The sequence below is a fragment of the Fusarium redolens genome, assembly GCF_020744475.1.
Source record: "Fusarium redolens strain MPI-CAGE-AT-0023 chromosome Unknown BKA55scaffold_1, whole genome shotgun sequence".
In the NCBI taxonomy this organism is placed as follows: Eukaryota; Fungi; Ascomycota; class Sordariomycetes; order Hypocreales; family Nectriaceae; genus Fusarium; species Fusarium redolens.
In genome coordinates this window covers 3390376-3414494 of record NW_025763664.1, presented here as the reverse complement: position 1 = coordinate 3414494, position 24119 = coordinate 3390376, and the positions used below count along the sequence as shown (strand labels likewise).

The window sequence follows — 24119 nt, the reverse complement described above, 5'->3', positions numbered from 1 at the left end:
CAAAAATCTACACAGATATGTAGTCGGGACGGGATCATAACTATCTTGTTTTTACTTAGACATGGTTGATAGAAACAATGTCTTTAATTGGCGGGAAGAAAAAAATGTTTAATTGTTTACTTTTTTTGCATATGAAAGGCTTTGGCGTATACAGCAAGTTTATTGATATTGCAAGGCAGAGCACAACGGCGTTTATTCGGTGGCATTGGTAGCCTCCGTCTTAATTACTTGAGCTAAATACATGGGTTCACACGTACGTTGCGTTTATTTTTATGTTCTTTGGCTGAGCCAATATGGAGATTCCGATACTACATATTGACACTTACATTATATCTTTAAGATTAAATCTATATAGCGACTGGAAAGTATGTGAACATTGTGACTGAATGTCATTTGACATTCTCTTTATTTATTCATATATATTTGATGTGCCTATGCTATGAGCCCAATCTTGTTTACCAATGTAAGCGAGAACGCCATATGATGATGTCCCTGAACCTCGGGACTTCCCATGAATATATACCGTGCCATTCCATTCCAGTTCCTCATACGTGCCGGCCGTAAATCATAACCATGCTATTATACCCTCAAGACCTTTGGTATATTTTCAGGTGAGCACCCTCAAAGAGTGACTTTGGTCCACCGGCCTCTCTCTGTATGCCACCATCTTTCTTTCTCCTTCTTATCCGCCACGATGCCATCACGCATATTCCAGCGTCCAGTGCATCCTTCCCTGCCACCGGCGAGACTTTCACCAGCATCACTCTCTAGATCTCTCACATCAATAAGACCGCCTTTGTCGTCTGTAGTACCCCGGTCGGGGAGAAGGTGGTACTTGATTGGGCTTCCAGCCGTACCAATGAATCCAGCCATGGAGAAGGTCTCAGTGATAGTCCCGTCCTCATCTATCACATTGACGGTGAATTTTGGTCGGGAACGTGCTGCTTCGAGACGGGTTTGGGCGGCAAGCCGTGCGGTATGAAGGCTTGTGTAAGGGCGGCGTGTGTCGCCGAATGGAGATATCGGAGTCCGTGGAGAAGCGAGAGGTGAGTTGTTGGACTTGAACAACCGCGTGGGAGACATTGGGCTTGCCGAGCTCGGAGGAAATGCGAAAGGTGATGAGCTCTCTGGTTGTTCGGCGGTTCGGAATCGATCAGAAGGAAGATCAATTCTCTCGACGGGGTAGCAAAGATCCTGAAAGATGCCGTCTGGGTCGTTAAGAGCTCGAAGAATCTTCAAAGCTGGAAATCCCCCTGCAGCGATACTACGAGCGAGAATATCATCCGCTGCATTGACGCATGTAGCATGGCTGGTGATATCCCAGTGGAGCTTTTGAACACTGTTGTTTGCAAGATATGGCATCATCCAGAGTGCGAAGCTATCATTTTCCGGCATGACGGGTGGGAAAGTCTGAATCAGAGAAAAGTTGACCAAGTTTCTTAAATTAGATAAGATGCGCGCTAGAGCAGCGAGAGATGTGAGAGGCGTGTGTCGGAGAGTAAGCTTACGCAGATGAAGGCTGGAGGACTGCGTTGCGAATGATGATAGCCCGCTCGAGGTTATACCGCTGATGTGAGATAACGTCAAGGAGTGTAGAGGCGGTAGGGCGAGGAGAGTTGAGTCGTCGAAGCTGTTGGGCGGTAGGTTACAGAGATGAAGATGTTTGAGGTTCGGAAGACGCTTGAGTGTTGATGTGAGAAGGGTCTCGGGCGTGACAGTAGCTCCTGGGAGACAATGTACAGTCAAGGTTTCCAGGCGAGACCAATTATCATGATATGTCAAAAAGGCAGCTTCCTGGGAAGGCTTGAGTTCTCCAGGCATTACCAAACCAAGCTGCTGAGTATTCGATTGGATTCTCTGTTGTCTCTGATGCGGCGATGCTTGTACAAGCCAGTTCATTTCTCTTAACATGGGTCTTGTTGACAACGCATGGAAGATCTTCTTGAAGGAGTGGTCGTACGTAACCGATAGACCAGTGAGGCTCTCGAGATTGGGGCACGCCATGACGAGCGTCGCAATAATATCCTCATATTCGGCAGTTCCGGAGCCTTTGGCGACAATTTCAGGGGCCGGAACTTTAAGTGCGCGAACGATTCCGGCGATGTGAGGATTAGAGCGGAGTATGCGCCGGAGCATGAGGACACGAACGCCCTGCGTCATTTTGAACTTCTTCTTGAGGGTTGCTGAGTCTGGGCCTACAAGTTGGATGTTTTGATATCTGAGACCAGTTAGTTTTTTCTCTTGTGTGGTTGGAAGAGATGCTGACTTACAGTGCTATTTGAGCGGGCCTGTACCACTTGCGGCAAGACACTGCGACGTTACAAGCATCTCGCATCCAACAAGTTGCACAGCTCCCGCTTTTGTCCTCCAAGTGAAGATCTCTCAATTGTTCCAGAATATTTGAGAGGATCTCTGAGGGTAATCTGGCAAAGAGCTCATTCGGCTGAAGGGGAACTCGTGAAGAAGACAGTTTCTTGATAGGCATTGGTCGTTGATACATATACTCAGGTCGCCATGCCGATTCGTTCGTTTCCATTCTCGTTCTGTTTCCCCAAGAAGGCGTTCGTCTTGCTGAGATCATACTTTCTCGAGATTGAAAGGACGATGCAGTCGTAACTGAGTTGTTGGACAGTTTTCGAGGACGATTGAGGGCCGCATTTGCCTTCGCATTTGTAGGATCTGCTAGGGGAGTTTCGAGGACAGCATATGTTGGTCGAGGATACGCTGTTGGGGCAAAGTTGTCTTGTTTGCTCTTTGGAGATTCGGTGTTTGCAAGGAAAGCGTTGATAGCATTTTCTTGAACTGAAGATAGGTCTGTTGGTGAGCCAAAATACGGCGGGTGAACAGGCCGGACAGTAACTGTAGGGTCCTTCATTGTTGTAGTAGTGTCGAGCTTGAGCTGGTTCTTGTGCTGCTTGTCATTGGGCTTTGTTACTGGCGGTGATCCAGCATATGCAGAAGCTCTTTTCGATCTCAGTTTGTTTGAACCAGGACGACTATACAAATAGAATCAAATTATTAGTATTAAGAAAAAAACGTGTGCTTGAAAACAACGACAACAACCTCCGCGAGTCAACGGAAATCGTAGGTATATCATTCAACATGGGTGCTAAAGAAGAAAAAAGTCCTAGAATCACACCACTTCCCCATGGTACACGCAAATGCCTAAACTAGGCATAATTGGCCTCTTTAGACAAAGATCTGACGTAGGCAGAGAGATGTTTTTGGCTGTGCCTTTGCGGTAGACAGGGAGCTTGAAGCGCCACGCAGGGGAAAATGTGGACATGTAATTTAAAAAAACATCGAGATGTGAGAGCCTCGCTGTTGGAGCTGAATGCGCTAGAGCGGGAGTCGCATGCGGCCAATACCAACACCAACACCAACACCAAGACACTAAGACGCCGGGTTTAGGGGCTGATTGAGATGAGGCGTTCTTGTTCTTCTTCCGGATGTCTTCTAGGGGTTTTACTTTGGAACTTTCCAAGGGTGAAGAGAGGGAGAATAATAGAAAAGAAGGGGTTATAAAATAGACAATGCATTATGTTGCGTGGTATAGGAATGGGATGTTGAGTATAGCTGACTGTAAAACAGGTGACGGACGATAATGAAAGAAACTCTTTTACTCACACAAGGTCAATCGATTGGCGGTTCTTCTTCTTCCCACTCCCTGCCAATGGATCCTCATCAATCATAGTAACCGCCCAGACATGTCTCCTAAACTCTTCTGCCCTCTTATCCTCAATGGCAGACATTGAGCTTCGACCATGATGAAAGAAGCGCTTGAAGTCTTGTCCATGGTGGTTATGTTGAACCTCGAACATGGTCGCTAATGTGGAGTTTGAAGATGATCGACGGAGGCTATTATTGTGACAGGGTGTTTTTTTTTTTGTCTATCGATATTCGTTTATGTTGCACCAGATTGTCGTGATAATGTTCCGATGTTGACTGCCGGACCAATAGAGTCGATAATATCGTAACCGAAGAAATAATATGATTGTTGAAGTATAGGACAAGGACGAAGCGGCTCAGGGGGACATCAGGACTTAAGAGGCAGACGATAAGTTTGATCAGGGAGGGAGACTTGTCCTATAATCACACCATTGGAAGCTATCCAATGCAAAATACACGGTCAAGTCAAACGCCTCTGCATCGTTTGGCGTAGGGGTATCTCAGACATGCAGCCCCCTTCGTCAGCAGAGTCGATATACTTTTTAGTTGACCAGGTGAGAAGTACAGTATTAGTACTAAGTGAGAAGACCCAAGACTTTGGTAAACCTCCCGAAACGGGCTTGCGTCAACCTTAAGTAACTTATGGATTGTGCACAGTCGCTCAAGTGACGCACGCAGCTCCCGATCGATCTCACAAAACAAAATCCATTCTAGCAAAGCCACAGGGAAAAACCAAGATTCAGGTTTGAGAGTACGGAGCCAATAGAGATCCGTAACTTGGGTGGTCGAGAACGAGAACCCTGCCTTGTCCCCTGCTTGCTTGTGTTTTGGATTTGCTGGGGTTGTACTGTAAATCTTGAAGACGTAGACCTGGGGTTTGACCAGTAGAGGACTGTACAACAGTAAACATTTGAGGAATATATAAATGGCTTGAGAACTTCGATATTAACATGATCATACTCCAGTGCTTGAATTATCAATAGAGCGGAATACTTGAGCAGTGCATCGCCTCTTAGGAGTACCTAGAGACCCAACCGCCAGTTCAAAAATAGCATCGCCTCAGGAACACAGCTCATCCCTGTCTTTCTGCTTGTAACACCCAATTTTCTATGCTTTGCAGAAACTCCATACCAATACCAAGCAAAACACAGCCAACGCAGCGGGGTCTCATGACCTCAACATCAACTCAATCCTTCAACAACTCAGACAATTCTTTACCGAATTCTTAGGTTGGCTGCAGAGTAATTCTGTGGCTGGAAATATGTACCAAGTACTTTTCGGGACGTTCGATCCGTTAAACTTGTGCATATTGACAGGACCTCAATAACCATTTGTGCAACAAGGGACCCCTAGACTCCTCTCATCCGATCAGAGCAGGGAATGTTTTCCATCCTTGGGAAGAAAAACACACAGACATTTCAATAGCATAAAATCTCGGAGATTTGTACGGGTACCCACGCTATATCGACTAGCCATCCCTCCACAAAATGTGCATTTCACAATTATCGCCAAGTCTTGAAAGCGTCGGGTAAAACTACGGTGATGCGAATCCTCCTGACGGTTCACCGTAATGCGTACCCATATGTACAGTACATACGTGCATCTTGGGTGTGTTGGCATTTGTTATGGGGGGGGCTCGTCATGAGAACCGACATATCCGCAATGGTTGAAAGTTTAGGATACAACTGGACAGTCATGGTCTCGTTCTTATTGATCTCAGGTTTGTGCTCCCTCTGAACAAAGAGTTATCGAACCCTTGACTTACCATTCTATACCGCTTCTTCTCAATTGCTGAGCCTCAATACAGTGCCTACAGGGATACCTTGTTATGAAGTAACCGCTGCCAATGTACGGTATATTCTGTTTTCAACATCAAAGATGTCATTTTCCCATCACTCTTTCACTCTGCTTCGCTTACAGAAGCTAACAAACAGCCCCATTTTCTGTCCAAGTTTGAGGCTCTTGGTAACCAGGAACACCAGGCTAAGTTCATTTTCGTTGCTGATTTTCCAGGTGGCTGGTCTCTAGCTTGCAGGTACATTTAATGGGTGGCTATATGCGATACTCCATACATCTTAGCTTCTCTCAACTAGCAATTGAATTCTTCTTCCATGACGCCAAACTCCAAACTCTTCCATGTGCATGTGCATCTTTCAGCTTGTATCTGCAATGTTTAACCAACTTCTGACTTGGTTCTGAAACTAGGCTTCCCACTCGCCACACCTCAGTGCGGGGATGTGGCAGTGCGTGGCGCAGTTCTGCACACCCAGTAGGTGGGCAGGTGGGATACTTCTTCACCCTTCATCCGAACCGCACTCTCTTCGCTGGCCGCGCGGCAAGATCCCTTATGTTGGATGACGAGTCTATGTGTTGACCCTGATCTCGACCAACTGTGACTGCATCAAACTGTGTGTTTCGTTTCTTCATATTCGCCATCTCGAGAGACCTCAGCACTCTCCCATCAGATCTTGGAGTCTCGTCCAGTACCAAGCCTTCATCAGGATGTATAGTCCTTCCAAATCCTCGCCTAAAAACGTATTGCGGTGTATCTAGAGGTGCCATCTGATCCTCTTTACTGAACTCGCCCCCCGGCAATGGTGTGATCCGGGTATTCTTGACCCAGTCGTAAATTGGGCCATCATCCAGAATGGATTGAACTCGGCGGTGTTCAGCCTGCGTCATGTGTTCTTTGCGTTCTAAGATAACCTCCTCTATACTGTTTTTCAGTACTAGCGTCTCGACAAAGACCGGCTTTTGCTGGCTGATCCTTCGCGCACGCCCAATTGCCTGCGCTTCAACTTGAGGGTTTAGGACTGGGCTGATAAAGTAGATTCTTGACGCAACTCTCATATCTAGGCCGAAAGCTGCCTGTGAGATGTCCATGAGGAGAACTCTTCATCCTTGTTAGCCCATAGCATCAAAGGTGGTTCAGAAACTCACCTGAAATCATCATTGTGATTGAAAGTGTTGACGTATTGTGATCTTCTCTGTACGGTCAATCCTTTGGCATATATTAGATGTTGTACTTGAAGCTGCTTGAAGTTAGTATTGGGTTGATCACAGGCATATCCTTCCTTACAACTTCCAGCACACCGGCTAGATACCATGCGATATTGTCGTTTTCATAGAAGATAAGTATCTTCTCATCTTCCTGATACTTGAGAACGCCATCAATCAGGTACGAAAGTTTGGCTGACACCGTGGATATAATCTTAACTGTTTCCAACGGCCCAAGTGCACCATCAGCGGTAGCTTCGACTTCTGCTTTCACATCACTGACGCCATGAGCATTCGTGATTCGGTGTTTGTCATCTCCCAGTGTCGTATTCCCGGCTAAGATTTGCGAGCTGTTTGTTGTCTCATCTGATGCGAGCATACGCATTCTTGAATCGATCCCTTCTTGAATCAATCGGCCATTCAATAGAGAATTGAGCTCCTCGGGTTTTGATGCTGATTTATAAATGAGTTTCTGCAGTGTCACCAACATGGTTGATGAGCTGCATATGTGTTCCCCTGCTTCACGGTCGAGCGACCAAGATGCGCTGACATTGTGGGGTAAACCGTGGACGCTGAGCGGCATCTCATGAAATGCATTGCTAAGAGCCTTGACCTTGTTGCTGGAAACAACATGCCCAAACTCAATCGCTTGCTCAAGGAGTTCTCGATCTTGGTCACTGATAGGTACTTTTTTCTCTACAAGGAAATCTTCAGCGGTCTTGACAGCTTTTTCTATATCTTGCTGAGAATAGAAAGATCCTCCAAAGAAGCTCGCCTGCTTCAAGTTGTGCACAATCTGAAGGAGAGCCTTTCGCTGTTTGTTGTGAAAAAAGTAATCCATATCAGTTCGTTGGGACTGCACTGAGTTGAAGATGATCATCATGGAGAAGATGTTGAGGGACATCTGGTCCTGGTATGAACCTTCCAATACAACGAGCTTCTCGTTGACCGCTGGGAAGAGACTATTAACTTCTGTGATCTGATGTCTGATGATGAGAGAGTTGAGGGTTGATCTCAAGCAATCCCAACGGCCTCCACTATTCTTTTTGTGTTTCGGAAGTAGCAGGTAAGTGGCCCAGTCCGCCATGGTATCACCAACGTCCAGGGTCGTGTTCGCCCATGGCCGGGCTCTCAGGTAGAGTGCTGCCATAATACCAATCCTTTCCAGATCTCTTTTTTCCATTTCTAGGATAGAGTTTCTGGTTGCGTTGCTAATCGGCATTGAACCACCCTTTTCAGGTTGTGCTACAGATAGTCGTGTTTTTGCCTGCATGTCGACTCCATACAAGCCTTGAGATGGAGTTCCTGTCACGATCCATCGCGCAGAGAAATGCAAAGCATCTAGAACGAGAAGCATATTGCTCTTGCTGCTCATCCTCGAATGCCCAAGCTTGTGTCCTTCATCAACGATGCATCGCTTGAAATGGACCTTAGACAGCGGAGATTGTTCAACTCCACCCTCATGTCGCAGCAAAGCCTCCAGCCTCGATTGGGTGAAGAGGATGAGATCAAATTTCAACAAGTCTTCGGGTTTAGGCAGTGGCTGATCCCGGGTCACAACGAGAACCTCCAGGCCATCAGTATGCTTGCTGATCTCCTGCTTCCACTGCACCAATAAGTTTGGGGGCACAACCACGATACTCCCATTACTGAGGTAGAGCCGCTTCTTTTTGGACTGAATTCCGGTACAAAATCTCGTAGTTCGTCGGTTTTCAGATGACTGAATAGAGTAGTACCCTGGGTTTCTTTCTAGTGCTTCGATGCATCTCTCATACTCGTCTCCTGACTGTGCCTTGTAAAGGTCGAAATAGGGTTGCCACGGAACTGCATTCCTTGTGGCACAAGACGCAGCCATTTCAGCCAACGAGGCCAGACGCTTCCTGATCGGGGCTTTTTCAGCACAAACGTATTCAGGTGGTTGAGTAGGCAGTCCTTTTGTTGCAAGAATGAGCGCGAGACAAATGATAGTCTTTCCAGAGCCCATCTCTTCAGCAAGGATGCCGCCGCAGACGCCATCATAGTATCGTGGCTCCCTAAGCACTGTACCAGCTACAGTATCAATGTACCATGATCCCCCCTCTTGATCTTTCACGCGAAGTAGACGCGGGTCAAGCACTTGCTCGGGTTGTACCTCTTTTTGCAGCATCATGGCCGACGACCTTCGCTGATACGGGTACAGCTCCGACTTCAAGCCTGGAACTTGGCCGTCCAAAAGATCGCACATGGCAGACTTTGAGTAAGTTTCCTCGATGCTGCTGATTCTAGGCGTAGGTGACGGGATTTTGTTGAAAAGTTGCAACAGAGACATGCCCTCGTTCAAATCATCATTCTGGACAACAGCTTCGTGGAGGAGTGGCTTGTCCAACCATATTGCGTTTGGATTTCCAGCCCAGGCTTCTTGTGAGTAGTTCAATTGTCCAAGGACAGTGTTTCTTGCCTTCAATAGAGAAGGATTTGAACGGTCCACCGTGCAACGTAGGACATCATCAGGCAGAAGATAGACTCTAAGAATGCCATTATCGGAATCGTTGTTCTGAATGCTAAATTGGAGTTTTGCCCAGGATGCTCGGAAAAGTTTGATACATGATCGGAGTGTCCCTATTTGAGTCAAAGCAATTTCCAAGTTATCGGGGAGGAAGGGTTCGTCATCGTCTAAGTCTGCTTCGCCTATTTCTTTCGATGACGAGCCGAAGGATCTCCATTCTCGAAGTTCGTCTAAGAACCATTCTGAATCTATTTTTATCTCTGCTCTCTTGACCGGCATACACCCAGCGGGTATGAAAGCTGTTCTTTTTGGTGGCATCGTGATCTGAGTAAGGCTGCTACGAGGTATGAGCAGGCGGCTTTTCAAGAAGGGCGAACATTAATTCTTCATTGCAAATTCAAGTCCGCAGTGGCAAGCTCATGTGCTCATTAGGGTTTTTCGAAGATCTGATACAAGATTTCCCTTGGTCTTGGTCCATGCGAGGGGAATGTTGGTCAGAGGAAGAGAACACAAGTGGCTGCCTACAGATAGATAAAACGTACAGTTCGAGCAGCTTCGCTGCACAGTGTTCTCGACTGGTTTGTGGTTGCTCTTACTGTGTTTGCATACTGTGGAGAGATATTCACTGACGCTGTGTAACCGGGGTAATTAATACCTGCCAATCTAGATAACAGCTGGATTTTAACACATTTATTCTATTGGATACCAAGAGAGTTTTTTTCATAGCAAGTCAAGAAATATATTGATCTCCTATCATCAAGACGCAGGTTCCCATCTCTCAAGCAGTCCCACTTTCCACTCCTTGAATGTCCTTTCTTGGACTGGTAGTAATTGACTGCTCGATAACAAGCAAACATCTGCTGCTTTGATGGCTTCCTCAGGCAAACTTATCTCCTGGACATCTGAGGTCATGGACGTGATAAGCTTCTCACTCTCTACTGAATCGATATGCTTGTAGAGTATCTTCATCGCCGTCTTGCGGTCAGCGGTAGAGGACGCTGTATATACAACATTGGGATTCAACACCCAGAGATGAAGGTTCTGGTGAGCAACTGCTTCAGATTTTGCATTCCCAGGAATATGCGGCGTGATAATAGACTTGGATGACCCCGACCTCGAAATCGTAGCCAGCAGAGTTGCCGCAAGACACTCGGGACTGCTTGGGCTAGGATCTGAGGTCTTGGTTTGGCAAGTAATTTTCCATTTGAACAGTGTGACAGACAATGCCGCGATATTGTACAAGCCAACTTCTGTCGTGCATTCCCGGCAAAAGATGTGCAAAAACTTCTTGCTTTCGTCGTTATTGAGCGCCAACGAAGATAAATCGAACCCAGCATCTGGTGTTGAGGAAGAATACTGTAGTGTGTAAGTAAACTGTCAATGATCAAAAACGTCAAGCAATTTCTTGAGCAATATACCTCTCAGTAATCTCTAAACACTCATATCTATGAGAGGTTAGATGAAAAAGAGAGGCCGCGTCTTCAGATTACCTTAGGATCCCGTTCTGTAAAGAAGGTTTCCAGAAAGCTGACTGCCCATCGGGGTGGGAACGACAAGTGCATTCATATTGGGGAGTTGTATCGATGGCCAAATCACTGAGAGGTTTGGGATACCGACATGGACATCTTCTTTCTCCCCATGGATTGATTGATTGAGGTTTGGCCAAGCGTAGTCAAGGACAAATCAGTGCTGCTGGATTGATACTTACTTGCAGGCCTCGGCAGTCGGACTCCGAGAACAGGAATGATGTCAGGTCGACGAAGCCAACGCCCTGTTGGGCGGATATAGCATGATTGGCACCATAGCCTTTGGTGGCCAAAGACTCAGGATCTTGGTGGTCATGGTCATGAGGTTTATGGCAATGCCAAAATTCCATCATTTCGGCCCAGTTCTCACTCGGTAAGTCTTTCCATGTATTTATGACACTTTGCGCGACAAACTCGCTTCCACAGCTTCGGCAGGCTACCGATGAGCCAGTCGTGATATCGACTGATGTCCATGGCAACGCCTGGCTTTCTAAAGAGAAATGAGAGGGCCTCGCTTCTGCTGGTGAGGCTGGAAGCCTCCATGATAGACTTGAACGACCAATCTGGGCTACAGGCAATGAGCCTATGACAGATGTTTGTGCCGGTAGAGTGACGTGCTCTATATGGCCATGGTGTGTTACGCTGAGTTGCCGGCCCTCCGGTGAGATTTCTGCTTTTGTCGAAGAGTCGACTGGTGTGACTAGTGATGCAACAACAGAAATTTGTCTGATATTCGACAGTAGTTCTGCATATATCGTGGAGGTTTGAGACGTCATCCTCAGGGGATTTCGTTGAAGTGAGTGGCTTGCTCGGTTTAAAGATTTTTGAGCGAGACGCGAGACTTGAAGATTGATAATTGTGTGGCCCGTGCACGCGTCATTGGGGAACCGCTGTGTTACAGTGTCACCCCTGCCCCCAAAGAAAAGGTCTGCCCCGCTATCATTTATTAGTGCCCGTTGGAAGCCCCAACGGAAGATTGATTTCATTGTTCGATTCAACGTCATGAGCATTTGATAATTTCTCCTCATAATAACCTCAAATCAGTCAGCTTTTCTCGTCTTGCGATCCTAAAATGTCCGGGATTCTTGCTCAAGTTCCTGTGGTTAATAAACTGCTAGGACTTGATGGTAATCGCCAAGCCATCAACATCCCCTCAGTTGAGATTCATCACATTGAGACAAACCCAAGCAAACGGGCAAGATGTCTAAAGCACCTTTTGAAAGCGAATCATGCCAACTACTCAATCGTCTATAACAACCTTCAATACGATAATCACAACGCTCATATCCTCAGCTCAGCATACCTCTTGGGAGCAAGTGTTCCTCAACTAAATGACATCTATGACAGAGAAATCCGCGAGCTGGAGGCATGGGTACCGTCACCCGCTGAGATTGGAGAAGATGACTGGCAAGAGCTTCGCGGTGATGCTAGGTACCAGCGGGCTTTTGTGGACTTTTTTGAAGACAAGCTCGTTATGCGATTCCATTATGACTGGCACCAAGAAATGGAGCATTATCTGTTCACCGGCGATGAGCCTCTAATCAATGGTCTGATCGGTGGTCGTAAGTCTACAATCCTATATAAACCAAATATGTCTTTGCTAACACTTACAGTCGGGCACCCGCTGATCCACTTAGGCTATGCCTTCGAGATGGATTGTAAGGAACTTGCCATGGAAGCTCTTGGACTTGCCTGTGTTCAGCATGACTTCCTCCACAAGTACCTCGACGACAAGTCGTACACCAGAAAGGCCCCTTTCACCTCGGCCTCCCCGCTAGATCTTCTCACCAAATTGTCTAAGGATGACCGGTTTGATGCCGTCGGATTCGGCCTGTATGATCTGGAAGAGCTCTTCAGCAAGCATGAGGATATCATACTGGAGTACTGGAACGCATGGGAAATCACAGATCCTGTGAAGCAGTTCGAACTGTCCCAAGAAGCTGCAGCTGCGTTACTTGTTGCCACAGTCAAGCCAGGCACCCATGCATTCAACTTCATGCTCGTTCATATACTAACAACCAGTCATGCCGTCCGAGTTCTGCTTCCATTCATTCCCGAGAAATATCATGTTCCTCTTGTTCGGCAATGGTGGCTTCTGGCCTTGGGCCTTTTTATCGTGAAAGGCCGACCACTCCCTGATCCGGATAATGTGGACAGCGATACCAAACAACGAGGCTGGAAGTACGTGGAGGACAAGGCAGTGAACTCTGACTGGGCTACAGATGCTCATTACGTCAAAGGTAAGGTCATATCTCCAATTGCCATATCCCCTCCACTAACCCTGTGACAGCAATTCGGGCGTTGAAGGAGGCTTCAAAAACATGGGGCGATGTTCACGACCGATACCTTCTGGCTGCCCTGACCTTCGTCGACAACTTCAAAGGATGGACATACTGAGATGGGAAGCGTGTATTATAAGGACATGAGATACCTGGGATGATGGTCTGAGAAAATGAAGCAACAGTGTACCCCGGATAACGGATCAGTTATGTACTTTCTTGTAAAATCACCTTCAGATTGATGACATTGCGAAATGGTAGCACTACGGTACAATGCGAAAACGAACTAATGAAACTGTCGCGAACATGCTGTGGCTAGTGATTCATTTGTTTAAAATCGATCCTCCATCCGGCAGTCAATTTAAGCAGACGGTAGATGTTAATACAACGTGCTTCAGTGGGTCATACACTGTACTGCGGGTCCCAATTCACGATAACGCTCCATCAAAGCTATCAGATAGTCCAACATCATCACCATCTCTCCACGGCATGCGAAAATCTCCAGCACGCACCCCCAAATCAATCGCGTACCCCTTCAGAACGTTATGCTGTTGCTGTAAATGCACCCTCTGCGCCGATGGCTCCGCCCGCGAAGCGCCGCCGGCGGAATGTCGTTGACGCTTCAGATGATGAAGACGAACCGTCCCGTGCAAACACCCTGACCAAGTTTCTGGTTACTTCACCAAGCTCCTCTACGAAAAGTCGCGTCACTACAGCTTCGCCGAGTCCGACAAAACCTAAGATCGTCGCCAACAAGCCAACCAAGAATGGCTCGCTCCGTCTACCTCGTCGAGCGCAACCGAAGAGCAATAGCATGAGTCCAAACGCGAAACGTACCAAGGATGTTGGCAAAGCCGCAGATACGGGAAAGACAGCTGATTTGAAGACACTCTTTTCGAATCAGGCACAAAGGGCCGCACGTTCGGGAGCTGGAGATAGGCGATCCGTTCCTCTTGAAGATATTATCAGTGATCCTATCTCAGAGGATGATGAGATCTCAGAACATAAGACAAGTTCTGCAAGCTTGGTCGGGCAACATGCTAAGAAGAGATTACGAAACGGCTCGCAATCATCGTTGTCGAGTGTACCCAGCGCCAGCCAAAAGTTTATCAAACCACCTAAGCCAGTACCTATAGCTACGCCAAATGATGATACACGCCCTTGGTCAGAACGATTTGGACCTCGAAATCTGGAGGAATTGGCAGTACACAAGAAAAAGGTCTCCGATGTGAGGAGATGGTTGGAGGATGTGATAGCAGGGCGCATGCGCCAGCGTCTACTTATTCTCAAAGGCGCAGCTGGGTCCGGAAAGACAACGACTATGCGACTTCTGGCAAACGATATGGGCAGTGAGCTTCTTGAATGGCGAAATCCTGCGGGAGGCTCTGGACTGGGTTTCGTTTCAGCATCTGCGCAATTTCAAGAGTTTCTTGGTCGTGGTGGTAAATTTGGAGCATTGGAGATCGATACTCCCGTGCCGTCGACCCAGAACAGCTCTCAGATCACCCGAAAGAATGATTCGAAACGAATTATTCTCATCGAGGAGTTTCCCAACACATTTTCAAGATCTTCAACGGCTTTGACATCCTTCCGGAACACTGTTTTACAGTACCTTGCTGATAGCACACCGTCTTTATCCATGTTTGCGAAGCCTTCGCAGCATGAGCCTATAACGCCCGTGGTCATGGTCATTTCAGAGACTCATCTGACTACGACTTCTGCATCGGCGGACAGTTTTACTGCCCATCGACTTTTGGGCCCGGAAATCTTACAACATCCAGGGGTTGGTATGATAGAGTTCAATGCCATCGCCCCATCGTTACTCCTGAAGGCACTCGAGCTTGTTGTCCAGAAAGAGGCCAGAAAATCTGGTCGCAGGACAACCCCAGGTCCTCAAGTTCTAAAACGCCTCGGTGAAATAGGAGACATCAGAAACGCCGTGTCATCTCTCGAGTTCCTATGTCTGAAGGGTGACCAGCAAGGAGATTGGGGCAACAAAGTCGTGCTCACAAAGCAGACTAAGGGCGTGAAAGATGCTATCAAGCTCACACAAGGCGAAGAGGAGAGTCTGGAACAAGTATCTCAACGTGAAGCGAGTCTAGGTATTTTCCATGCTGTTGGAAAAGTCGTCTACAACAAACGAGATGAACTTCCTCCACGAGGTGACAATGTCGAGAATCTGCCAAGCTTCCTTTCGCATTTCTCGAGACCGAAACGCTCACAAGTGTCTGTTGACACGCTCATTGACGAGACGGGCACAGATACACATACTTTTGTCTCGGCATTACACGAAAACTACGTTCTGTCGTGTGAGAGCACAGATCCGATGGACTTGTCAACACCAATGGATTACGTTAACGACTGTATCGAGTATCTGTCACAAGCAGATCTCCTCTCACCGTCAAGAGACATCTTCTTCGGTGGCAGAGGTGGCTTTTCAGGCCCAGACTCTGGCAGCCATGTGCTGCGACAGGATGAAATAACCTTCCAGGTGGCTGTCAGGGGCATGTTATTCTCACTCCCTAACCCTGTTAAGCGCAAATCATCAACCATGTCCAAGGGCAGCGACGCCTTCAAGATGTTCTACCCAACGAGTCTGAAACTCTGGCGTGCCAAGGAAGAGTTAGAAGGCTTTGTGGATATGTGGTCTACAAAACTACTTAAAGGCGATGATGGAGCAACGAAAAACCTCACCGATGGAGCCACAGCGTTTCGTCGTCCTCAGCAATCCTCTAGCGAAACTTCCTGGATGCAGCGTAAACAGCAAAATCGTCAAGCCATGGTAAAACAGCAGCAGCAAGAAAACGATCCTGATAGTGCGCCGCTTCTCTCACTTGGCAGCGCAGCCCGGCGCGAGATGCTCCTTGAGCGTCTCCCATACATGGCGCATATAGCGCGTGCTCGAAAAACATCCAGCTTCCGTCTGCGCGAACTCGAGAAGGTGGTTGCATTCAAAGGCATTAATACTGCCGATGAAGAGTCCGACGCAGATGACGACATGCTACCGGGAGAAGCTTGGGCAACAGATAAGCCGTCAGAGGAAATGAGTCCTCGGAAGAGAAGTGCGGGTATAAAGGAAGGAAACGTTTCGGGACTTCTCGCTCAGAAATTGGTGCTGAGTGATGATGATATCGAGGATTAAGGAGATAAAGGGTTGGTACGTAAGGGGTGTATGGAAACAAGGCGATTTGAGGTTTATCTGGTTTTTATTTGCGCTTGGTGTCGCGATCATGACAACAATGGAACGGAGCAACGGGGATAGATAATTTTGGGTTGGGTCACGGTCTCGCGTATACCGACTTTGGTGCGAGAGGGGACAGATGGACATGGACGGAAAGCTTTTACAAATGGTTTAAATCATCATCATCACGTTGAAGTGAGCGTCTGGGCGCGGTGTTAAGTCTATCATATATACAATATCGCAATCGTACAGATCACAATTTCTGGGAATCCTTCTTTGCCAGGCCAAACCTTTCAGACCTGTTTTTACTTTTCCTTTTCCATTTCCATTTCCATATCAAATTGCAAAAACTTTGAATGAGGTATCATTTAGTGGTGGAACAGACGAATGTTCTGCTCGACAAAGGTAATGCCCAGCTTCTCAGCGGTATCGAAGACGGCGGCATCGTTTTGGCTACCGCCAGGAGCGGCAACATACTTGGCCCCTGACTGAGCAACGCGGAAGACGTTATCAATGAAGGGGAACTATCATCCATGTTAGCAAAGCTCAATCGGCCAATGGGTATACTACTTACGAAAGCGTCGCTGGAAACGCAAACATCCTTAAGCTGCTTCATCCAAGCCTCACGTTCCTCAGGGGTAAAGGCAGCTGGGACCTCCTCGAAGACACCCTCGAAAGCCTCGCGCTCAGGGCCATCCTTAGGGAGCTGGCCACTGACGAGCAGGTCAATGGCGTTGCTCTTGTCGGGGCGCTTGGTACCCTTCTTCCACTTAATGCCAAGGACACGCTCATGGAAGCGCATCCACCAGTTGTCGGCCTTGTCACCGGCAAGTCGGGTGCAATGAATTCGGGACTGTTGGCCAGCACCGAGGCCAACGACCTGGCCGTTGTAGGCGTAGCACACGGAGTTGCTTTGAGTGTACTTAAGAGTAATAGTAGCAATAGTCAAATCGCGAGCTGCGCTCTCGGGGAGAGAAGCAGTGTCCTTGGGGGTAATGATTGTGCTGAAATGCTTGGGAGTGATCTCAACATCGTTGCGGTGCTGCTGAAGGTTGATGCCGTATACGGTGCGGGTCTCGGTAGCAGGAGGGTTGTACTCGGGGTCGATTTGAAGAACAAGGTATCGGCCGCCCTTCTTCTTCTTGAGGATCTCAAGAGCGGCATCCTCGTAGCCAGGAGCAATGACACCATCAGAGACCTCCTTGGAGATGATGCGTGCAGTGGGAACGTCAACGACGTCACTGAGAGCGATCATATCGCCAAAGCTGCTCATGCGGTCGGCACCTCGAGCACGAGCATAGGCTTGGGCAAGGCTAGACTCATCAATACCCTCGATGTCATGGACGAAGTAGACCTTCTTCTCGTCCTCAGTAAGGGGCAGGCCGATGGCAGCACCAGCGGGAGAGACGTGCTTGAAGCTGGCGGCAGCAGGCTTGCCAAGAGCCTTCTTGAGCTCCTTGACCAGAGGCCAGGCGTTGAGGGAGTCGAGAAGGTTGATATAACCGGGTGAGCCGCACAGAACCTTGAAGGGCAGGTTGCCCTCGGAAACATAGGCGGCGGCAGGCTTCTGGTGAGGGTTGGCGCCATATCGAAGGGCGCTGTACTGTTCGCCGTTACCGGCGTACTCCTTGCGGAAGAACTGGGAGATAGCAGCATCGTAGTCGGCAGTGTGCTCGAAAGCCTTGAGGGCATATCGGTTGCGGCTGGACTCGGTGATCTCGCCCTTCTCGAGCTCCTTGAGGAAGCCAGCGTAGTCGTTAGGGTCGCTGAGGATAGTGACGCGCTTGTGGTTCTTGGCGGCAGCACGGATAAGGGTAACACCACCAATGTCAATCTCCTCGACGGCCTCGGGGATGCTGACGTTGATCTTGGCGACGGTATCCTTGAAGGGGTAGAGGTTGCAGATGACATAATCGACCTTGTTGATGTTCTGCTCGGCGAGGTCCTTCTCATCGGAGGCGAGATCACGGGCCAGGATACCTGCATGAACGGCAGGGTGAAGCGTCTTGACGCGACCAGCAAGCATCTCGGGGGCCTTGGTGATGGCAGAGACGTCCCTGCAGAAGTCAATTAGCTCTACTATCAAGCGATTGAGCGTTTGTATTGACTTACTCGACAGGGAAGCCCGACTCTCGGATCATCTTGGAGGTACCTCCAGAAGCGAGAATTCGAACATTCTGCTGGACAAGGCCCTTAGCCAGGTCCAAAAGACCGGTCTTGTCGTAGACCGAGACGATGGCGATCTTCTGCTGGGAGGACATCTTGGAGGCTAGAAAAGAGAAGCTTTTGGGAGAGATAAAGGGAAAAAGACGAAAGACAGAAGGGGACGAGGAAGAAAAAGAAGAAAAGATGTAAGTGGGAAGAGGGCGTCTCATTCGGGTTTGGATTGGGCTCTCGGGCGAGTAAGGAAAGGCCAAAAGGAAAAAAGTTTGGCGGGGTAGTAGCGATTGCGGAAGAGCAATGGAGGGGGCGGGGCAGTAGCAGAAAAATACAGTAATAAGCGTGGGCCGTTGCTGTGAATTGTTACAATTATCAATTTTTTACAGGGGAATCAGCCTTAAACACTTGGTCAAAGCTTGAGATATGACGAACAAATGCGGAGGTTGAAATTGGTCTCTACTGGGGGAACTGTTTGGAGGGAAGCAAGCTCTGTTGTCAGTATTGGTAATAGCTATAGATTGAGTTTAAGCCTTGGAAGCTTGCAAAGATTGGAGCTTAGACTTTTTGCGATGATGTCGTGGGAAAACTCCGTCATCGCACGAGCGGCACAAAGGAACTTGGCTTCCTTGATAGGAACAGCAAAAAGCAAAAAGAATAACTGATGAGACTGGGACTCGAACCCAGGAGGATTGCTCCACCAGGAAATTGGTGTCAAGGTTAACCTTAACCTGGCGCCATAACCAACTCGGCCATCTCACCGAAGCTGTATTGCTTTTAGGGATTAGTGTCATAGGATGAGACATATACCTCGATCTGAGATAGCATGAGAAGCCAGTAAAATCAGTTTACCTACTCAGTTTTCAAGCAGTATATAATAATACTTTCTCATTAGAGGCACAAATGGTATATTATAGGTCTTTATTCTAGGATTTAATATTATTCTATACTTGAATTGAGATTTTAGAAGATATTATCTGACATTTAACCACAAGCTACTTACCCTGCATAATGTGTTTTAAGCAAAGGCGTTGTAATATTAAACTCCATCTATTACGGGCATACTGCTTGGGACTTTCTTTTTACATTGGAAATTTTCTAGGTCAGTAAGTACCTTGTCTTACTGTTGAATGAGTTGTCTTAATTGGTGCAACATGTTTCACAAACTGGCTTCCAACCCATTCACACTTCACACAACGCACACACGGCCTTTAAACCTTCTCACAAAACCCCTATTGCTGCAGCCTGCTTACACCAACCTACCTACGCAATCACCTTCCATACCACCCCGCCTCGCCATTACTCACCTACCGTTTACACAACACCACAACACAAGACATCGTCACCATGCCTCGCAAGACGCTTCGTATACTATGCTTTGGAGACTCTCTAACCTCGGGATATTTCTGCCATGGCATGGACTCACATCCATACGCTCTAAAGCTGGAAGACCGGCTCACGGGGACATTTCCCGAAGTGGATTTTGAGATCGTGCTGAATGCTGTGCCGGGTGATGTTGCTTCTTTCAATCGCTTCAAAGATAGAATGGATGCTGCTTGTATGTGAACGTCATTATGTGGTGTTTATTTGGAGTCTTACGTAGCATTTAACCGGCTAACAAGGAGGTACAGGGAAGGATAAGTCATATGACTGGACAATTGTCCTTGGCGGTACGAAGTGAGTTATACAACCCTCTTCTGCCAGATACAAAGATGCTGATATGTACAACTATAGCGATATAGCGTACGGTGTCCCACCTGAAAATATCTTTTCTGCCCTTAAGGATATATACGATGTCCCTCTGAGCCGAGAATTCAAAGTCCTTGCTCTTACGGTTCCGGAAAGCAAGTCAAAAGGGAAGAGAGGCACGTCATCAAGAAACGAGCTCAACCAGAGCATTCTCAAGAACAAAGACACGGGATAGTAAGTTGAACGGTGGTTACAATAGTTTTACATGATTTCATAATTCTTATCTGGCTGTCTATGCTGTCAGTTGATGCTGATTTTTGACAGCTACGCCTTTGACCTTCATTCCAAGATACCCTACCATTCGCTTTCAGAACAGGATCGCGAAAGGTACTGGGATGACGGTCTCCATCTTCGAGACGAGGGCTACGACTGGATGGGTAACCACATCGCCGACGCTCTTATAGACATCCTCTGGAGCGAAGGCACATTTGAAGAGCCCTCTAACTCCAAAACCTTAGAAGTCTTAGTACTGGAAGATGAACTCCAGTTCGATGAAGAGGATGGCAACCCTCGGAATATCAATGAAGGATACGTGGTGGTCCGCAAGAAAGACTTGGACTAGAGCTTTTGGCTTATTATCATTGCCAGTCTACAACCAAAGGGATCCATGTGCTATGCATTGGACATAAACAGCCCTTGATCATCCCAACCCCTAAACGCCATACCCACTAGAAGGTTCTAATTCGTCCTTTTCTCATACAACAAGGGTTGCGGCAACAAATTCCTATTACATAGAGTCAGTATGAGATTAATCAAGGTCATGGCCAATAATTGGAGCACTTACGGGAAACTCCTTTTGCAGCGCATTGGTGACATTCTCCACCTCCTCAGCCAAACTCTCAACGTTGGCATCCCAATTTCGCATTTCTTTGCCAACAATGATTTCTGCTCGCCCACTCCCCTTCTCTCCAGATGCCTCACCACCCTCAAAGTACACGATGCCATCAATCTGATCTATACGTCCGACTAAACGGCCCTGCTCGATCATGCGTGCAGTAGTTTCTTCAGCCTTATCAGCATCCAGGCCCAATAGTGTTCCCAGGGCCTCGAATCGAATGTTGCTATAAAGTCTGGATGCGCCGAGAAGATTGTGCTCGACGACAGCCTTGGCAAGTACCGTCGAGCCATCTGAAGTAGTTGCTAGTTGATGGGGCTGGAGTCCCTCTGCAAACTTGTCAACCTCCTCAGGAGACAAGAGCCGGTCAAGGAACATCTTTTCCAGAATACCAAATTCCTCAAGTTGCGAAGAACGTTCATCTTTGTAAAGGCGACTCAATGTTCGGTTTCTCATGGGACCAGCGGGAGCTAGAACAGCACACTTCACCGCCATACTGAGCGTGTGTAGGCGTTCCTCCTCGTCGATCGCAGGCGAGAAGCTGATCTCGTGGTATCGTTGAGATGCGGATAAAAAGTCACGCTGAGCGTCCAGAATACGGGCTTGTGAGAGTTTGAAGTGCAAGTTCAGTTCCTGATCAGATACGGTATGCATGATGTTCTTGAGCTTGTTGATATACATCTCGGCGGCCGTAGAGTCGTCCACTTCGAGGTAGTTTCGAACGATGCGAATCCATGTGCGAGCCTTTTCCTCATCGGTGATCTTGCGCTGAGAACTATCGAGCGGAATATCGGCCAGAGTCTTTGCAGCATCAAGGAAGTCACCGTTGCTTTCGTGGGCCGTAGCAATGAGCTCACGGATCGTGGCGACGGCATCAACGAAGGAAGAAGATGATGGTTGAGCGGCGATGGTGTTTAGCGTACGATTTCCGACCCCGATCCACATATCCTCGTCCTTTAGTTCTCGGAGTGTCGCAATGAAAGACGCGAGGACGGTCCGCGTAGCCACGACGCCGAGCGCCTGGCCAAAGAAGGAGTCGATGATAGCATTTAGGTCGTCGGTAGCGGTGGACGGGGATGAAATGTTCTTGATTTCGGAGAGCAGTTGCTCGTAGAGAGGTCCCTTCTCTCCAGAGGAAGACTCGGCATTCGAGATCGCCTCCGCAACTTTGGGATTTGGTGCCATGGTTGTCGGTCTGTAGGAGTTTGAAAGAGACAAAGTGATGGACTGAGGTGGAGGTATAGCAGCCTGGAGGTAAAGTTGAGGCTCACTACAGGCGTCAGTGTGGAGGGGCAAGCAGGGGTCAGCTCTAAGTTAGTGGGGTAGTTTACCAGATTAGCGCGATATGGCTGAGGCAGCTATTAAAGCTGGACTTCCACTTCGAGTTACCTACTAAGGTATCCATTGAGATGGGAGATACCGTGATGTGTGAAGAAAACGTTGTATTAACAAGACGCTCAGCTCAAAAGGAAGTTTACAAGACGTGCCCAAAAAAAAGCTGCTTAAGGACACGGAGATGCCACGATAACCATTCCTTGATCAACCTCTATCATATTTGTTGTCATGTATCCATAGTCTACTCATGCTTCCTACAAACCCAAAGGCCCAGCCTACAACGACTGCAATGCTAAAGCAATGAATCCCGATATGCAAAATTATCAAGCATCTCTCACGCCCAACGCCAAACCAACTAACCGACAGAAATATCACCCTCGAAACCACCCGTCTATTTGTTATGCCAAAGCAAAGTCCGGAGCGAGTCAAAGTCATTGCAGTCCTTATAAATGTACGTCATACTGCTTCTCAAGCTCGACTGAAGCTCCTCGGGATGATATCGGAAGATCAACATAACCATAGCCCATGAGAGCGACGCGAACGCAGGCCAGGCATATTGATTAATGATTCCATGAAGAGGCTCGGATGACACGAATGGGAATCCGTGGCCTGGCTTCACGGCGATACGGGCGAGAGCGAGCATCACTCGCGCAAAGACGTAGATGACGATCTGCTGGTTGACTGATGAGATCTTTCCCGTACGCTTGGAACGACCGCCGAAGACAAAGTATCCGCCCACAAGACCGCCAACGAAGGAGTCGTATGTTCCTACTTAGAGTTAGAATTCTGGGTAATATGTTGACGTTGAGTTTCGTTGACGATGACGTACCCTCCTTTCCTGGCTCGGCACCAAAGTATTTGAGCGCAAGCATGGTCAGCTTATAAATAAGGGCGAAGCGCGCCAAGTTGGTTGCATGATGTCTCGTCGCTCGAAGGACTAGGTTGACTTTCTGTGGGAATCTGTTGTTGCACGTCAGCTCGTTGTTGCAGGTAGGGTGTCATGACATGTCGAACGTACGTTCCAGAGCGGAAGAGAAACACCATCCTGTTCATGTTTGTCAGTAATGAGGTGCTGAAGAGATTGCATATGACTTACACCAGCGCATGCGGAAACCGCACCTTGGTTCCGTAGATAATACCATTGCGCGCCGTCTTGACTAAAGACAAGAGATCATGGTATCGCGGGTCCTTAACAATCTCCTCCAGCGTGTTCTACCCAAAACCTGTCAGCGCAAACTCTATTGTGTCGCAAGTCGATAAAACCAGTACCTTTAACACTTCCAGCGAAGATGACATAGCCATCTTGTCCCCAGGCCTCGGCAAAAGAACGTAAAGAGAGATTCGGTCGCAGCGTCAGGAGAGGATGTTTGTCGCGAAGCGCTTCAGTCTCAAGGCATCGAATGTCGTCGCGTGATTTTGTAGGTCAGATTTCACGTGCGGAAGAGTCGTATAGGAGCATGGATGGATTCAGAGGTATCGATAAAGTTGGTAGGTTCATGGGTTTTGAAGGCGCCCCGGATTATGGATACATGCTATGTCACCTGTCTGCTGAGCCTCGGATGTTTGGGCTTTGCGCTCGGCTTGTGTTGCGGAGAGTGGCCCCGGCAATAATATGCCCCCACTGGAAGAATACACTACAGTGCCTAGTTGACTATGACGCAGCGGGAGCTATCCACTGAAAGGTGTTGATACTTGGAGAGAAGAATGGATCTAAGGAATTTCACATGTGAATGGCGGTTCAATGGAAGTTCCAGTTGCATTAGCCAAGATCTGGGGAAAGCACACATCAGTCAGATTCACATGAGACGACCAGGTACGTATATATCTAATTTTCATGCCTTCACAGAATGCTTCAAAATCTATCTCCTCATGCGAATGGACCCCATCTCCATTTTCTAACCCCGAA

At 47.9% G+C, this 24119-nt stretch overlaps 8 protein-coding genes and 1 non-coding gene across 9 annotated transcripts; 3 read left to right on the top strand and 6 right to left on the bottom strand.

The window, feature by feature from the left end:
• Nucleotides 1-621: 621 nt before the first annotated feature.
• On the bottom strand, nucleotides 622-3821 carry BKA55DRAFT_683142 (uncharacterized protein; the record flags this gene model as incomplete). The annotated part of the gene is made up of 3 exons (XM_046198460.1): nucleotides 622-2218; nucleotides 2271-2996; nucleotides 3628-3821. The coding sequence occupies 3 exons, from the start codon at nucleotides 3819-3821 to the stop codon at nucleotides 622-624; spliced, it is 2517 nt and encodes an 838-aa protein (XP_046056835.1).
• Nucleotides 3822-5970: 2149 nt separating this feature from the next.
• BKA55DRAFT_588600 (SNF2 family N-terminal domain-containing protein) lies at nucleotides 5971-9469 on the bottom strand (the record flags this gene model as incomplete). The annotated part of the gene is made up of 3 exons (XM_046194818.1): nucleotides 5971-6385; nucleotides 6610-6701; nucleotides 6749-9469. The coding sequence occupies 3 exons, from the start codon at nucleotides 9467-9469 to the stop codon at nucleotides 5971-5973; spliced, it is 3228 nt and encodes a 1075-aa protein (XP_046056834.1).
• A 396-nt stretch (nucleotides 9470-9865) lies between these two features.
• BKA55DRAFT_550517 (ubiquitin-conjugating enzyme E2-binding protein) lies at nucleotides 9866-11524 on the bottom strand. The gene is made up of 2 exons (XM_046191275.1): nucleotides 10860-11524; nucleotides 9866-10507 (listed from the first exon to the last, which is right to left on the bottom strand). The coding sequence occupies exons 1-2, from the start codon at nucleotides 11451-11453 to the stop codon at nucleotides 9908-9910; spliced, it is 1194 nt and encodes a 397-aa protein (XP_046056833.1). The 5' UTR covers nucleotides 11454-11524; the 3' UTR covers nucleotides 9866-9907.
• A 225-nt stretch (nucleotides 11525-11749) lies between these two features.
• BKA55DRAFT_498166 (uncharacterized protein) lies at nucleotides 11750-13074 on the top strand (the record flags this gene model as incomplete). The annotated part of the gene is made up of 3 exons (XM_046186522.1): nucleotides 11750-12239; nucleotides 12291-12917; nucleotides 12968-13074. The coding sequence occupies 3 exons, from the start codon at nucleotides 11750-11752 to the stop codon at nucleotides 13072-13074; spliced, it is 1224 nt and encodes a 407-aa protein (XP_046056832.1).
• Nucleotides 13075-13384: 310 nt separating this feature from the next.
• Nucleotides 13385-16320, top strand: BKA55DRAFT_550512 (Rad17 cell cycle checkpoint protein-domain-containing protein). Its single transcript, XM_046191274.1, has one exon. It carries the CDS (start codon nucleotides 13534-13536, stop codon nucleotides 16096-16098), a length of 2565 nt encoding a protein of 854 aa, XP_046056831.1. The 5' UTR covers nucleotides 13385-13533; the 3' UTR covers nucleotides 16099-16320.
• Nucleotides 16321-18958, bottom strand: BKA55DRAFT_550510 (cytidine deaminase-like protein). Its single transcript, XM_046191273.1, has 3 exons — nucleotides 18250-18958; nucleotides 16712-18194; nucleotides 16321-16661 (listed from the first exon to the last, which is right to left on the bottom strand). The coding sequence occupies exons 1-3, from the start codon at nucleotides 18510-18512 to the stop codon at nucleotides 16506-16508; spliced, it is 1902 nt and encodes a 633-aa protein (XP_046056830.1). The 5' UTR covers nucleotides 18513-18958; the 3' UTR covers nucleotides 16321-16505.
• BKA55DRAFT_t12 lies at nucleotides 18957-19056 on the bottom strand. Its single transcript has one exon. It is a non-coding gene; the product is annotated as a tRNA-Leu (tRNA).
• Nucleotides 19057-19396: 340 nt separating this feature from the next.
• Nucleotides 19397-20698, top strand: BKA55DRAFT_32524 (SGNH hydrolase-type esterase domain-containing protein). Its single transcript, XM_046185695.1, has 4 exons — nucleotides 19397-19852; nucleotides 19926-19971; nucleotides 20029-20217; nucleotides 20308-20698. Exons 1-4 carry the CDS (start codon nucleotides 19642-19644, stop codon nucleotides 20603-20605), a joined length of 744 nt encoding a protein of 247 aa, XP_046056829.1. The 5' UTR covers nucleotides 19397-19641; the 3' UTR covers nucleotides 20606-20698.
• Nucleotides 20699-20737: 39 nt separating this feature from the next.
• Nucleotides 20738-23515, bottom strand: BKA55DRAFT_683135 (Tim17/Tim22/Tim23/Pmp24 family-domain-containing protein; the record flags this gene model as incomplete). Its single annotated transcript, XM_046198459.1, has 7 exons — nucleotides 20738-20767; nucleotides 20828-22148; nucleotides 22669-22981; nucleotides 23043-23173; nucleotides 23232-23258; nucleotides 23310-23425; nucleotides 23483-23515. The coding sequence occupies 7 exons, from the start codon at nucleotides 23513-23515 to the stop codon at nucleotides 20738-20740; spliced, it is 1971 nt and encodes a 656-aa protein (XP_046056828.1).
• Nucleotides 23516-24119: the final 604 nt, after the last annotated feature.

Bases quoted from the DNA above. Each gene is read 5' to 3' on its own strand.
- BKA55DRAFT_550510 (XM_046191273.1), bottom strand. From the start codon at position 18,512: ATGAGACGCCCTCTTCCCACTTACATCTTTTCTTCTTTTTCTTCCTCG. The intron at 18,195-18,249 runs GTAAGTCAATAC...TGACTTCTGCAG, and splicing joins GAGTCGGGCTTCCCTGTCGA to GGACGTCTCTGCCATCACCA. The intron at 16,662-16,711 runs GTAAGTAGTATA...CATGGATGATAG, and splicing joins GCGTTTCCAGCGACGCTTTC to TTCCCCTTCATTGATAACGT.
- BKA55DRAFT_32524 (XM_046185695.1), top strand. From the start codon at position 19,642: ATGCCTCGCAAGACGCTTCGTATACTATGCTTTGGAGACTCTCTAACC. The intron at 19,853-19,925 runs GTATGTGAACGT...AAGGAGGTACAG, and splicing joins AGATAGAATGGATGCTGCTT to GGAAGGATAAGTCATATGAC. The intron at 19,972-20,028 runs GTGAGTTATACA...GTACAACTATAG, and splicing joins ATTGTCCTTGGCGGTACGAA to CGATATAGCGTACGGTGTCC.
- BKA55DRAFT_550512 (XM_046191274.1), top strand. From the start codon at position 13,534: ATGGCTCCGCCCGCGAAGCGCCGCCGGCGGAATGTCGTTGACGCTTCA.
- BKA55DRAFT_550517 (XM_046191275.1), bottom strand. From the start codon at position 11,453: ATGACGTCTCAAACCTCCACGATATATGCAGAACTACTGTCGAATATC. The intron at 10,508-10,859 runs GTAAGTATCAAT...TACACACTACAG, and splicing joins CCGACTGCCGAGGCCTGCAA to TATTCTTCCTCAACACCAGA.